At 35.5% G+C, this 14,797-nt stretch overlaps 2 protein-coding genes across 3 annotated transcripts; one reads left to right on the top strand and one right to left on the bottom strand.

The window, feature by feature from the left end:
* The first annotated feature begins 912 nt into the window (after positions 1-912).
* LOC123199362 (protein GRIP) lies at positions 913-10,760 on the top strand. Of its 2 annotated transcripts, none has more exons than XM_044614333.1 (22): positions 913-1,183; positions 1,826-2,317; positions 2,512-2,627; positions 3,437-3,606; positions 4,202-4,295; positions 4,875-4,961; positions 5,069-5,149; positions 5,415-5,540; positions 6,462-6,570; positions 6,651-6,730; positions 6,951-7,079; positions 7,173-7,273; positions 7,463-7,596; positions 7,829-7,926; positions 8,012-8,131; positions 8,248-8,275; positions 8,353-8,411; positions 8,666-8,737; positions 8,808-8,855; positions 9,293-9,398; positions 9,484-9,542; positions 10,255-10,760. In XM_044614333.1, exons 2-22 carry the CDS (start codon positions 1,849-1,851, stop codon positions 10,363-10,365), a joined length of 2,397 nt encoding a protein of 798 aa, XP_044470268.1. In that variant the 5' UTR covers positions 913-1,183; positions 1,826-1,848; the 3' UTR covers positions 10,366-10,760. The 2 variants fall into 2 exon arrangements, with proteins under 2 accessions (XP_044470268.1, XP_044470267.1); XM_044614332.1 differs by having other exon boundaries at positions 914-1,196.
* A 2,168-nt stretch (positions 10,761-12,928) lies between these two features.
* LOC123199361 (phosphoserine aminotransferase 2, chloroplastic-like) lies at positions 12,929-14,641 on the bottom strand. Its single transcript, XM_044614330.1, has one exon. It carries the CDS (start codon positions 14,539-14,541, stop codon positions 13,255-13,257), a length of 1,287 nt encoding a protein of 428 aa, XP_044470265.1. The 5' UTR covers positions 14,542-14,641; the 3' UTR covers positions 12,929-13,254.
* Between the last annotated feature and the right edge of the window lie 156 nt (positions 14,642-14,797).

Here is a 14,797-nt window from a genome sequence, read left to right as displayed (position 1 = left end):
TCGTGCCTCATGACTCCTTGGTAGGTTAACCCGCCAAAACTCAAGACCTAGGATCGTTGTTTTTTTTTGGGGGTTGAACGCTTAGGCTTTAACATGACCCACAAAAAATGTGGGCTATGCCTTTCTAGAACAGATTGGGCTGGGCTATAAGGTGCAGCCAATCCTTTGGGCATATCTGTAGGGAGTTCTTCTTATTATTTATCTTTGCTAACTTTTCCTCTCTTGTTTACAGGGCTTTTTTGCGTTAATTTTTATCCGAGTTTAACTCAGTTTCAATCCGTCTTTATTTATGATTATATCACATTAGAGTTAAATTTTATGATAATCAAATTCAAATAAAATCTAATTTTAGCTCAATAAGTCAGTGAGACTCAAATTCAACTTATTCATTTCAAACTCAAATTTAATTTCAAACATTTCAGATTTAATGGAACTCTACATCCATTCATCCAGTAAACAAAGATTGCAACTTGCAATTTTTTTACAAATTGATATTAGTAAATTTATATATCTTTTTTATGTGGAAATATTACTTTATTATTAATCTATATTTTATTTTATGTTACACCAATCTATAATAAAAATTAGATAAATATAAATATTTTATCTGTAATAATGTTTATGTGTAATAATGATCAAGTAATATTATATATATTTATTTCGGATATATAAATATATATATATTTATATATGTTATTAAATAATTAAGTGTTATTTTATTATTAATTTAAAATTATTTAATCATATAATAATATATATAAATATGTATATATTAATATAATTAAAATAAATTAACGTAGTTTGATTGCAATATCCATTTAGTAACACAAAATTATTTTTTTAACCAAAATCAAATAAATCATTTTCCTCTCAAACTCGATTTAAGCGTGTGTGCATATAAAAACCAATCATTACTCAGCTCAGGGGGGCTGATTGCACCCCTACATCTACTCTACAACAACTGTATTTTTTAAAAAACTGAAAAAGCGATGGAAGTCCACAACGAGTCGGCCCAAATAAGCAGAACAGAAGCAACGTGAACTCTACCGAAACGACAACGTTTCCTCTTCTGCCTCCTGCGTTTCGTGCATGGTAGCTTGAGATCTTCTCATTTCAGCTGATATCAAGTTTGAAAATTCAGAGTTTCTGATTGAGGAAGGTCTCCTCGGTTTTTTGTTCATAAGTACGATATCAAGGTAACGCTCATTCTGTGTGATTTTAGATAATTGCTCTCAATAATTTCGATTAATTGGATCTGATGTTATTCTAAACTTTGAATGAGATCCAGGCGAATTTGATTATTTGAATTTTATTGTATTGTTGTTTAATTCTATAATTAGAACTGTTACAATTTAAAAAATTGGCTTGGATTTGTACTCATTTGTAATCAAACTCACTTTGGTTGGTTCGTCTGATTTCTGTCAATAGTATCGTAGTAGTTATTATTAGTGATAATAGAGCTTGCAGTATTTTTTTAATGAATGTTAATAATGTCGATACCTTGGTAATGTTAATTTATGGTTCAACATTAGGATGATGTGATAATGTCAGAAGAGGGAGACGATGTTAGTTTTGAAGGAAATCCTGTCAAATTTATTTGTTTGAATTTTGGTGTTAATTGTCAATTCTTGTTTAATTCTATAATTAGAACTGTGAGAATTACAAATTCTGGCTTGAATTTGTATACAGTGGCTTCAAATTTAAGTTGTTGGTTTATTTGATTAGTCTGTTATTAGTACTGTAGTAGTATTCGTGATTAGATTTTTTTTATATTTTTTTCATAAAATTTCATTAATTATGATACTTTGGAAATGGATTACTGCAGTTCAGTATTAGGTTTATGTGATAATGTCAGAAGAGGGAGAGAGCATTAGTGTAGTATCTGAAAGTGGCATGGAAGATTCTTTAAAGACTGAGAAACAGTTGTCTGATGCCAATGGTGGAATTAATGGGAGTCTTGTGAAGGAAAATGTGACTGATGATGACAGAGACGATTATGCAAATGTTGACCATGATCAGCTTTTGGAAATGGTCATAGAACTGAAATTTCAGAATGAAATCTTGAAGTCTCAGTTTGAGGGATTGAAAACTCTTAGATCAGAGGATGATGGGTCGTGCCAACAAAAAGAAGTTGTGCAGGAGAGTAGGAAATCTGTGGATGTCAAAGAGCTGTATGAAAGAATTGAGTCTTTGAGTAAAGAACTCCATGAAGAGAAAGAAACTCGTGGTGCTGCAGAGAAAGCTTTGGAGCATCTACGAGTGGCATATTCAGAGGCAGATGCAAAGGCTCAAGAATTCTCTACCAAGCTTGCTGAAGGTCAGATACTGTATATTTATGCCTATGTATTGGTATATGTGAATTAGTGATGGAACACACATGTATTTAACATTTGTTGTCACATTCCAAATTCTTCTTTTCTTGACATATGGAGATTATGGTGGCTTACTTGTTTGCTTGAAGCATTTATTTCTCTTTTAACCTGAATATGTAGAATTTGTTTCAATTTGTAGCTCAGCAGAAGTTGGATCAAGAAATTAAAGAGCGTGAGGAGAAGTACACTGAACTTGACTCCAAATTTAGCAGGCTCCATAAACGAGCAAAGCAGCGTATTCAAGAGGTTCAGAAGGTGATTTCTTTAGCTGGATTCTGTTCCCTTTAGTTTGTCACTTTATAAGACTGCTGCATCATCCATATGCTATATCCAGCTCTGCATAAGATCAAATGGATGTAATGCTTACAATTTTAGCAGTCATGAAAAATTTCAGTCATGTGGTCTTAGGTGATTTCTTTAGCTGGATTCTGTTCCCTTTAGTTTGTCACTTTATAAGACTGCTGCATCATCCATTTGCTATATCCAGCTCTGCATAAGATCAAATGGATGTAATGCTTACAATTTTAGCAGTCATGAAAAATTTCAGTCATGTGGTCTTCAATTCCTTGGTTATTATTTGAGATATCTGCATGTTTATAAAGAATTGTGGTTGATTCTGTATCAGGCTGATATCTGGTCAAAGGGACCTTTATAATAATTGTGCTTTCTCTTGAAAGGCCTATAAACTCTGCATCTTTGTCATCCTTTCTTTCCTTTGTGAGTCTGTGCATTTAGCTTTTCAGTTTCTCTGTTGCTCTGGTGAAAAAACATTTCATATTTTCTCTCCTTTAGGGATGAGAGGGGGTTTAGTTGTGGCTCCAGCTTTCTTAACGGTTTATTTATAATTACTTTCTTATAATCTACTATGATATTACATTTAATTATGCCTAAGGCTATTTACTGTTCTCTTTGTCAAGTGAGAATGATGAACTAGTGTTAAAAGAAAAGAGGATACAGGATGTTTGGATGTTCTCATTTGAAGTTTGAATTCCTTTTATTTATTTATGTTGCTACATTTGTATGTTGGAGAAAATTAAATTGGTGTTTGGAGATCTCCACTTCAGGAGAAGGATGATCTTGACGCTCGATTCCGTGAAGTGACAGAAACAGCTGAACGAGCATCATCCCAACACTCAGCATTGCAACAAGAGTTGGAGCGCACTAGGCAACAAGCAAATGATGCATTGAAAGCAATGGATGCCGAGAGGCAACAATTGAGGAGTGCTAATAATAAGTAATTCCCTAATCAATTGCTTATTGAGACAAGTGTTTTACATAATTTGAGAAACTTTATACCTGAGTGTGAATCTTTGCATGTGTATATGTGATATGTAGGGAGCCATATGTATAATTTCTGGAAAAGGGAAATTTTGTGTGAATGATCTTATTTATGCTAATTTTGAATAAAGCATAAGTTTAAGAAGTCCCTATTAACTTTTTTACAGTTTCTGCCTGGTGAAGAATCTGTGCGTGTTTTTGTGCTTATCCAATTTTCATGAGTAGGTGGAGTTAAAGCTTTCATTAGTAGAGTTTATGGTCTAGTCTGTCACTATAGGATCAGAAATTCTTTGAACAGATTGTTCCTTTTTCTTGACTAATACAAAGTATTTATTTTTTTGAGCACTCTGGATTGGTTGTGTGAAAAGTCTTTAGTTGTATAATTATTAGAAATTTTTCATTTTTCAAACATTAACATGTTCACTTAGCATGTTGCCAAGGTTTGGTGAAACAATTTCAAAATTGTGTTCTTAAAATGGGATTTCCTTACATAATACTTTTCATTTTTGACTGTATTTCTTTTGTATTTATAATCTGCCATTGATATCCAGACTCCGAGACAACATTGAGGAGTTGCGCTGTTCATTGCAACCTAAAGAAAATGCTCTTGAGGCATTGCAACAGTCACTTCTGGAGAAAGAGCAGGTGATTATGGTCACTCTTTTTTTGAAGAGAATAGGTTCTTTTTCTCGTAGTATATATTACAATTTCTGAAGTAGAGTTGACACTTTTATATTCTCTGACAATGTGTTTATGCTTACAAATAAGCCTATCAATTTTCTTCTTTGTTTGTCCCTAGTCAGATGTATTCTTTGTTTCCTATTTCTTTAGAAGAACGAAAAAATTAACAATGTATCCTATATAACAATATTTTGCCTCATTATTTTTTGCAACTGCAATTGCTTTGTATCACCTTGCTATTGAAGAATTTCTTAGTTTATTTCATATATTTGATCAACAAAGGTGCAATTCCCCTTGGATTTTGTTTCAAGCTGCTAGATGTTGTTTGAATCATAATCAATCATCCATATTGATAATTATGTCTCTTTGAGTTGATTTTGCATGTGCATTTATAAGCTACAACCCATGGAAAGTGCCTATCTTGTCCAACTTCGGGAGCTGACTGTTTTAAGGCTCTTTTTTGTTCCTCTGCTTAATTTCTCTGATATTTTATGTCTGCACAGTTTAAATCAAGAATTTAAGTTTGATAGCTTGTTCATTTAGATTTTGGAAGACATGAGAGCCTCAATACAAGCTGCAGAAGAGAAAAGGCAAGCTTCTATAGCTGAACTTTCTGCTAAACATCAAAAGGTGAATTCACATTTTAATGCATCAGATGTTTCTTTCCTTAGATGTTAATTTTATTTTCTTTCCTTCCTGTTGATTATCTAATGATGCTTATTTCTTGTTTTCCTCAGAATTTAGAGAGCTTGGAAGCCCAGCTTGCTGATGCTTTATCTGACAGAAGCAAAGCAACCGAAACAATTTCATCTTTACAGGTGAGAACATTCTATAAAATTTTGAAATTAAAAGAGAAAAGTGATTGAATGAGTTACATAGCTATCACACCTGTAAAAATGGAAGTGGTAATGCAATCTATGTAACATTGATTTTCTTGAGAAAGAATGTAAAAAGGGCTGAACTACAGTTAGTTCCCTTTCATATCTTTACTTTTTAGGCATGTTTTACCACCTGAATCATTCTGCTGGTGCTTGTCTCTGGATTATCCTAATTGCATTACTCTAAGCTTTAATATTTTCTCAGGTACTAATTGCAGAGAAAGAGTCTAAGATTGCTGAGATGGAAGCAGCTTCTACAGGTAAAGCAGCAAGGCTTAGAGCTGCTGTGGAAACTGTTAAAGGAGAGATTGCCCACCTGAAAAATGAGCATGTATGAGTCAAAGTTCTAGCGAGTTTTAACAATGTTACTTATTTTTTAGTTGTAAATGTCTTAATTGCTTATGCTATCCTTAACCATTATGTGATGGGCTATTAAGCACCTAAACATTGAGTTAACCTTATTAGGTTTGGTGAAGTTTTATAGATTTAGAGGGACACCATTTGTGTCATCACCTAAAGTTGAACCACAATGAATCAAACTTTAGCATGCACAAAAAAGAGTAAAATGATATCTTTTTTCTTCTTCATTTACATGTAAGGGCTGTGATTATGTGGGTGTTTACATAAATGATAAATGTTCAGTTGCTTTTTGAGGTGCTTAACCCTTATGTGTCAGGTAAATCTCTCATATGCTGATTCAGCTTTTATAAACTTCAGTGAATCTTATTGACCTAGAGAATATCATCTATGTCATCACAAGAATCAATGTTTGTCATTGTTAATTCTGGAGTCTTTATTACCTCTCTCCTCTTTTTTGCTTACTTTTGTTATATCCTATTTGGAATATTTCATTAAGAATATGCTTTGTTAGTTCTGATCAAATGTTTTGACCTCAATATTATCCACTTTGAAATTATTTTCACTGGAAACCTACAAATTTTACTTAATAAAGTGATCACTGAAATTATTGCACCCAGGATTTTTGACATATAGACCCTGCTTATCTTGCCTAAGATACCGTAAACCTCATTCTTAGGTTAAGAAAAATGAGCAGTATGCTTTTCAGTATGTTCTTAGAAGGTGAAGCATCAAATTGGGTAATTTGTAGGTGAAAAGCCTTGTACTTTTCACATTTTCTGTTGGGATAGTTTAATTGATTAATAACACCATATAATCATTACCTTATTTATATTACTAGTTCAAATGTGTATTATTTCTAGTTCTTGCTTTATGAGCTATGCTGTGAATGCAGGAGAACGAAAAGGAGAGCTGGGAAGCTGCCTCTCAGGCACTGAAAAAGAAACTTGAAATTGCTGAGAGTAACTGCATACGAGCTGAAATTGAAGCAGCTAAGTTGAGAAGTATACATTGCATTTCTCATAAAATGTTTTCCCGCTGACATTGACATGCTGAGATGAACACTTATGCATTCTTCGGGCAGGTCAGCTGGAATCTGAAATGTCTGTGCAAACCCAGATGCTAAGTAGTAGAGATGCTGAACTTATGGCTCTTAAAAAGGAGGTATATAAATGTCCATAAGAATGTTTAGACAAGTACATCTTGTTGCTTGATAAACTATATTTAAAAAAAAAAATCACCGAGTATGGAGTTTAATTAATGGATTAGAACATACAGACTGCATCTTGTAGTCTGTGCACTTAAATGTGAAGTTCTGAATTTTTAATTGTTTCCTTATTTACGGTCTGCACTCTTATTTCCTTCTCTAACTTATGCCTTGCAGATCAGCCGCATTGAAAGTGAATTCTCTTCTTACAAGGTTCGTGCTCATTCACTTCTCCAAAAAAAAGACGCAGAACTAGCTGCTGCTAACGACTCTGAGCAGCTCAAAGCTCTCGAGGAAGCATTGAAAGTATGAAAGTTTGGTTCCTTTCTCATATATTGTTAAGAAAAACATTTAGTATAAGTATATTACAATTATTCATTTGGGGTATTGGTCGTGCAGGAGGCTGAAAAAGAAGTGTCACTGGTATCTGAAGAAAGGGATAAGGCCCTTCAAGATCTTCACGATGCTTTGGCAAATCATGATAAAGAGCTTGCAGAAAGGCAAATCTTGTCTTTTTGTTAATTATACATCATGCTTTTGAACTTTTGTCCTGTAGGAGTTCGAGAATAAGTACTTTTGCATCTGCATGTGTTATTGTGTCTGAGGATCGCACTATGCATGAAAAGCCATAACTCAGATATTTTTTTTGCACTGTCCTAAGAATTCTTATTTTCACCATTTTACATCAGAGACGCAGCCCTAGACAATGCCAGGCAGCAGATAAAGAACTTGGAGATAAAGCTTGATTCTCTGAATGCTCAACACCTATTAGAGAAAGAAACATGGGGGAAAACCCTTCAAAATGTGGAAGAATCATGGCAAGGTAACATGTCCATGCTAAGTCTGATGTGATGCTGTTAACATCTGGGGTTAGCAAAACTGATAAAACATTAGAACCTTCAAGGAAAATGTCTGGTTTCAGACCTCTACCACACTTGTAAAACCTTAATTTGAATTACTTACCCAAAAAAAAAAAAAAGTCTAATTATGTTTGGTATAATTCCATGTTGATTGTATTATAAAATGCAGTTAAACTTACAATTGTGATTTTACAGTCAGATGTGAATTATTGAAATCTCAAAATGAAGCATCCTCTGGTCTAGATGTACAAAAGGAATTAGAAGAACTTAGACTACAGTATAAACGACTGAAGGTATCTTTGCATGTTGTTGTTTTATTGGCTTGTATAATGTTAAACATCATTTTATATCTCCTGCTATTGGATTCATAACCTGTAGGGAGAACATGATTCATTCCGTGATCTGGCTGATAGAATGATTGAGGAGAGAGACAGTGAAATTTCTAGAATTCTGGATGAGAATAAGAATCTTCAAAGATCTCTGGAGTCAAGACCAACAGTATTTTTCTTCCTTTCTTCTCATTTATTTTTAAACATTGGCTTGATACTTAATATGTTAATAAGGTGGTCTTCCCCTTCTGTAATATGGGCTGACAATGTGATAAATAATACCAGGCCAACCACAGTGATAATTACAGTGCAGGTATGGGGTTTTTTCACTACTGATTTATATGGAGTGGCTGTCTGGCTTTTAATGTCCTTTCAAACTGTTATGATCAGCTTCACAAAAACAGGATGCTATGAATTCTGGCACCTCGGTAGCAGAGCAGCAGATTCTGGTACAAACATAGTCTCTCCAGTGAAATCTTTTCAAACATTTAAAATTTGTGAGATGTCCATAGCACATTTAATCTAAATATCATTGGATATTAGAATATACTGAGTATTTATAATCCAATTTGAGGTTTTTAGGTAATGCAATTTTAGGCTTATGTATATAAGATTCATTTGTTGCACACCTGTGGTTTGTTTATTTTACATATATATTACTTCTCTAAGACATTCTTGTGTATTTTTATGTGTCAAATTTCAGCTTTTGGCCAGGCAACAAGCTCAGAGAGAGGAAGAACTAGCACAGACCCAGCGGCACATTTTGGCACTTCAAGTATGTCATTCCAATCTGTTGCTCAGTTACTCCTTCACAGTTCAGTTTCTTATATTTGCTTCCACTTCAGGAGGAAATTGAGGAGCTTGAGCATGAAAATCGTCTCCATACCCAACAGGTATTAATACTGGAAATTGAGTCAGTTGTAGAGGCATGTAGAGTACAGGGATTAGCATTCAATATAAGAACTGACTCGGTAGAAGACAGTACTGCCTCAAAGAAAAGTTTAGGGTAATACCAATTAAGGACAAAATTAATAAAAATTACATGTGACTTTCTGCCCATATTCCAAAAAAGACCTTCTTGAATGGGCATCCATATATTCAAGGTAGAACATTAGTACAATGGGTATCAATATATTGTATTTTGTCTTTGGTCTTGCAATTACTCATTTTCTTTCAATTCAATATCTCATTCATTTTTCTTTTTATGTTCATGATCTAATTGAGGAGTGAACCATACTGTATTTACAAATATGGAGTTGGGGGTGTCTGCTTTGTGAATTATTGGTTTTTTCTCTTTCCTGTTGGCACTAATTTTGATCTCATAATGCAGGAAGCGATGTTGAAGGAAGAGCTTCGCAACATGGAAAGAAAGCTGAAGCGAGAAGGGGTTGATATGACATATCTGAAAAATGTTGTCGTAAAGCTTCTTGAAACAGGTGCCCGTAATGATCACATTAGTAAAACATCTTCTAATTTCTCCTATCTAATGATATTAATTTCCAATAAATTTCTGCTTTGCAGGTGAAGTTGAGGCCTTGCTACCTGTAATAGCAATGCTTCTTCAATTCAGTCCTGAAGAGGTCAGATTCTGATTTTTACTTAAAAATATGTTAGTTGGTCCATAATTTAGTTTGTACTATACTGATGCCCTAAGAATCATCCTGAAAAGAAAGGGAACAACAGGTACCTAATGAAAGTGTGAAACTACATAGATGCCCATAACTGTTAATCTAAGAATCAGAAGCTCATGATATAAGATTGTCCATTTATTGCCATTTTTTCTGATGTTATTGCTTGTATGATGCATCAGTCAGCGATTCTGACAATAATTACCGGTCCAAAATCTTAATCTTTTGTGGCATATTATGTGTTAATGACATGTGAATTATTTTCGATGTAGGTCATTGTGATTCTATGCGAATCATTGTGATTCTATGAGAAGCGAATGACCTGTTTCAGGTCTATGGATGGCTACACCTTTGTGTGGTTAGCTTGCCCTTTTCTGTATCTTCTGTTGGTTGTAATCCAATCGACCTTTTTTCCTATAAAATTGAAATATCTGTTACAATGCTATATCATTATGATGAAATATTTAGATTTCATAATCTCTCACACTTAAGAGCTCCAAATTCGTGGTTAATTGTAAACTTGATATGCAAAGTAGAACAACATGTCATGCAGTCGATTTCTTTCTGGTCAGCTCCTTGTTGGGGGAAGTTCTTAGTATGAAATGATCCCCTTAGGTGTTTCTCTGATCATGTGCTTATTGCTACATCGGCTATGCAAATGCAGATGCAGAAGTGTCAACAAGCCGACCGCAGCTCCACGGATGTCCCGCCCACTCCGCCAAGTGATGCTTCAGGATCCAGTCTATCACTTTTCTCAAGATTCTCATTTTCATAGTAGAATGACCAAATGACCAAATGAGAATTCTTTTATCACATGAGAATCATCCACAATCATCGCAACTTGCTGCAGATGTCGGCTGCCTGGCTGCAGATTCAAAATCAGAGGTGTGTGGTCAGTAAATCTTGTATTGTTGTGTAACATTACTTTGTCAATTCTTCAGATAATATAGACAACAGAACAGTTACGAGTGACATGGATATACAACGATTATGAGAGTATGAAGGTTCCGGCCATGTTCAGCGACGCTATCAGGAAGAAATATTGAAGTTGTTTTTCTTTCTCTCAAGTCTCTGTAGAGTATGAAAAAATTATGCTCAGAGAACCATATGCAAAAATCAAAATTATGCAGAAACAAAAATTCATCAAGTAAATCTGGAATTAAACATTGAGTTAGGCGGATTTTTTTTCGCGTTTTTAATAATTTTTTGTATAGTACCCTGTGCATTTAATAACATTAATGTGATCTTATATGACGCTGCTCATAGTAATTCAGAAGCATAAAAAGAACTTATAATGGATGTGTATAGGGTTGGATTTTATCAAGTTGAGTTTGGATCCGCATCTGACTAGTCTCATCAATGATTATTTTTCTTAGCCTAACTCAATCTTGAGTTGGTCATTTTGGCTCTTTGCGAAACTTGAGTTGACCATTGTTTTATTTTAACTCTGTTTAAATCCACCCCTCTAAACATATATATATATATATATATTATACGTTCAACAAACTGTAGGTATCATGTAAATGAGTGGCAAACCTGCCTGGGGGGTAAGTGCACGCATGGCGTTGCTGGCTTCAAAAATCTTTTTTTTTTTTTGAAATTTTCATCCCCTTAGCTTAAAGTTTACCTTTTGATCCCTTTAGATGTAATATTTTAAGTACACTGTTATGAGTTGGTTCCCAGGCATATTTCTGTGTTATAGGTAATTTCTTTAGATCCATTCTTTCTAGGTGCAAACGATGTTAGCTGATCGTAAGCTTATTTTGAACCAGGTCTATCAATTAGTAGGACTAAAACCAAACCAATTATCAAGGATGAAGGGACTCGCATGAGTCAGTAGACATATATGCCACCAAAAAAAATATATATTTATTAGTAAACATTGTCTGGTAAGCATATTTAATAGGCCAAACGACTATTTCCCACCCAAGGTTTGATGTTTTCTCAAAAGTCTCCCCTTTAACTATGAAAACACCAAACATCCACCCATGGCCGGTTAGATTTAACCAAATCCTAACGGTTGTAGGGGTAAAATCGTCATTTTTGCTATAATATTAAAAATAAACTAAAATAGAATCTAATTTTGTCCCCCTAAACTTTAAAAACTAAAATTTTCCCTCAGCCTAAGTTTTAAAAAATAGCAGTTTCACCCTAGGGTTTGGTTTTGAAATCTCCGGCGACCGTTCCGGCTCCATTGCCGACGGCCTCTCCCTCCCGAAGCAACCTCTCCTTCCGGCGAATGTTTTCCTCCCATTTGGAGGATCGATCGGCGTCGGCTTGGCCTTGGGAGATGAAGAACTTCGTCTTCCCCGACGAAGTTCTTCGTCTCCCAAGGCCAAGCCGACGTCGATCGATCCTCCAAATGGGAGGAAAACATTCGCCGGAAGGAGAGGTTGCTTCGGGAGGGAGAGGCCGTCGGCAATGGAGCCGGAACGGTCGCCGGAGATTTCAAAACCAAACCCTAGGGTGAAACTGCTATTTTTTAAAACTTAAGCTAGGAAAAAATTTTAGTTTTTAAAGTTTAGGGGGTAAAAGGAGATAAAATTTACAGGCGTTAGGGTTTGGTTAAATCTAACCGGTCATGTGTGGGTGTTTGATGTTTCTATAGTTAAAGGAGGGACTTTTGAGAAAATATCAAACCTTGGGTGGGAAATAGTCGTTTGGCCTATTTAATATATATAAAATTTTAAACAGGATTGATCGACTTGTGGATCAGTTCTTTAATCAAGTCAAGCTTTAATCTGGGCATTAACCCGATCCAGATGTAAAAACATTAGTCAAGACCTCATATGACTCGAGTTTTGCGTATGTTAATATTTCTTCACATGCAGCATTAAATTTTCTGATTTATTTGGAGAGAGAGAAACACAAAGTGGCACCATTTTCAAAATGAAAAGGATTTGCAAGTTGAAGTTGGTATGAGCTGGTGGGTGGTGGGCAAGACTGTCTATGCTGTCCAATTTTATTACTGAAACCAGTCCAAAATCAGTAAGATTTGTCAGATAAAAATGCATATATACACAAACAAGTCAGGTGCTATTATTATACAATTTTCATTATTATAATAAAAGAATAATTAGAAGCTTGAGACAAAACAACACAAGATACTCACGCCATTGGAGTGCATTGGGGCTCTACAACTGAGAGTGAAATCAAACTAATCCAAACCTAAATATAAAGTGATTAAACTCAACTTAAATTTCGAATGCAAACCTAAATATAACTAACTTAATCTCGAGATTAGGATATATTATTATAAGATTTTTAATCAAATAAATAATATTATCAATAAGATAAATTGTATCACTAACGAAATAAATAATGTCATCAAAGACGTATTCAAACTGAATTGAAACTTCTATTTGAATTGAACTGAATTGAAGTTCCAATTTGAATCAAGCCGAGCCAGTTTGGCTTGGATCCAACCCTAACAGTAACATCACATATGCATTCAAAATTCCTTCTCATTTTCTCTCTGAAAATTACATTATAAGCAAAATTCTTAACTACCCACCAAACCCATGCAAAAACAACAACCATGAAGAAACATGAGATCAGAAAACCAAACCATGAAAAACCAACATCCTACATATTATTTTTATTATTATTATTTCCACTAAGATAAAAGACTCTCTTCAATCTTCATGTCATTGCAATGACTGAATCAAGCATGCTTTGCCTGGAAATCCTTCATGAAAGCAACCAATTTCTCAACTCCAGCCAAAGGCATAGCATTGTAAATGGAAGCTCTCATCCCACCAACTGATCTATGCCCCTTCAACTGCACCATGTTTTCCTTGGCAGCTTCCTTCACAAACTCACCTTCCAACTCAGATTTCTCCAAAGTAAAGGGCACATTCATCAGTGACCTCACTGACTTCTCAACTGGGCACCTGTAAAACCCATTGCTCCCATCAATGGCATTATACAATAACTTCGCCTTCGTCTCGTTCATCTTCTCCACTTCCTCTAGCCCGCCCAATTCCAACAAGTACTCGAACACCAACCCACACATGTAAATGCAATAACAAGGAGGTGTATTATACAGCGACCTGTTTTCATCATGAATCTTATAATCCAACATTATTGGTGTCGTTTTCTGTGCATTGCCGATCAAATCCTTCCTGATAATCACAATTGTAACCCCAGATGGGCCTACATTTTTCTGGGCTCCAGCATATATAACACCAAACTTTGAAACATCAACAGTCTTAGAACAAAAATTTGAAGACATATCAGCAACCAGAATCCCGGTTTTATTCTTTGGTATTGGATAATCCTTAAACTCAACTCCATGAATTGTTTCATTAGCACAAATATGCAAATATTTGGCATCTGGGTTCTGTTCCAAACCATCAAAAGCTGGAATCTTTGTATATTTCTCAGCTTTCCCAGACCAAATAACATTAGTCTTACAATACTTTTGTGCTTCTTTGAGAGCTTTATCACCCCAGGACCCGGTAACCAAATAGTCCACCGAGTCATCTGGTGAACACAAATTCAAGGGCACCGCCGCGAACTGCGTCGTGGCACCGCCTTGTAAGAACAGAACGGAATATTCTTCCGGGACATTTAAAAGTATTCTTAGATCCGACTCAGCTTTTTCAATAATTGATTTAAACTCCTTACCTCTGTGACTCATTTCCATCACGCTCATGCCGCAGCCACGCCAGTTGTAGAGCTCTGATTGCGCCCTCAGCAAGACTTTTTCAGGCAACGTGGCGGGTCCAGCGGCGAAGTTGTAGACCCGGTCGGGTTGCTGAGCATGGATCTGAGTGGAGGGCTGGGTTTGAATTTGCGCGGCTGAAGAAGAGCAGGTGATAGAAACGGGTCTGGCTTTGGTGGGGAAGGCGAGTTTGAGGTATGGAGATTGTGTGAAGTTGTTGGTGTTGGTTTTGAGATTAGGGTTCTTGAGGAAGAGAGAGTTTGGTGATGAAGTGATGGACGACATGTCGGCGCTGCGTCTTCCTCTGTAAGTTGGAATTTGAGAAGAGATGAAGAAACCAAGCTGTACTAGGGGGCGCTGAGATCTGAATCTTGGTGGCCTTTATAGTTAGGGAGATGGACTTTTTAGGTTTGGTGAGACGCTGACAGGACAAAGCGCTGCCGTTTCAAACTTTTGTTGCCGCCATTCCAGGTGGATACCATATTAATCAAATAGAGCAGTATCCAGCTAATTGGCACATTTAATAGAAAATAAGTTTGGT

Source organism: Mangifera indica, chromosome 16 (assembly GCF_011075055.1).
Source record: "Mangifera indica cultivar Alphonso chromosome 16, CATAS_Mindica_2.1, whole genome shotgun sequence".
Classification (NCBI taxonomy): Eukaryota; Viridiplantae; Streptophyta; class Magnoliopsida; order Sapindales; family Anacardiaceae; genus Mangifera; species Mangifera indica.
This window is presented reverse-complemented; position numbering and strand designations above follow the sequence as displayed.

Bases quoted from the DNA above. Each gene is read 5' to 3' on its own strand.
- LOC123199362 (XM_044614333.1), top strand. From the start codon at position 1,849: ATGTCAGAAGAGGGAGAGAGCATTAGTGTAGTATCTGAAAGTGGCATG. The intron at 4,962-5,068 runs GTGAATTCACAT...TGTTTTCCTCAG, and splicing joins TTTCTGCTAAACATCAAAAG to AATTTAGAGAGCTTGGAAGC. The intron at 8,856-9,292 runs GTATTAATACTG...CTCATAATGCAG, and splicing joins ATCGTCTCCATACCCAACAG to GAAGCGATGTTGAAGGAAGA.
- LOC123199361 (XM_044614330.1), bottom strand. From the start codon at position 14,541: ATGTCGTCCATCACTTCATCACCAAACTCTCTCTTCCTCAAGAACCCT.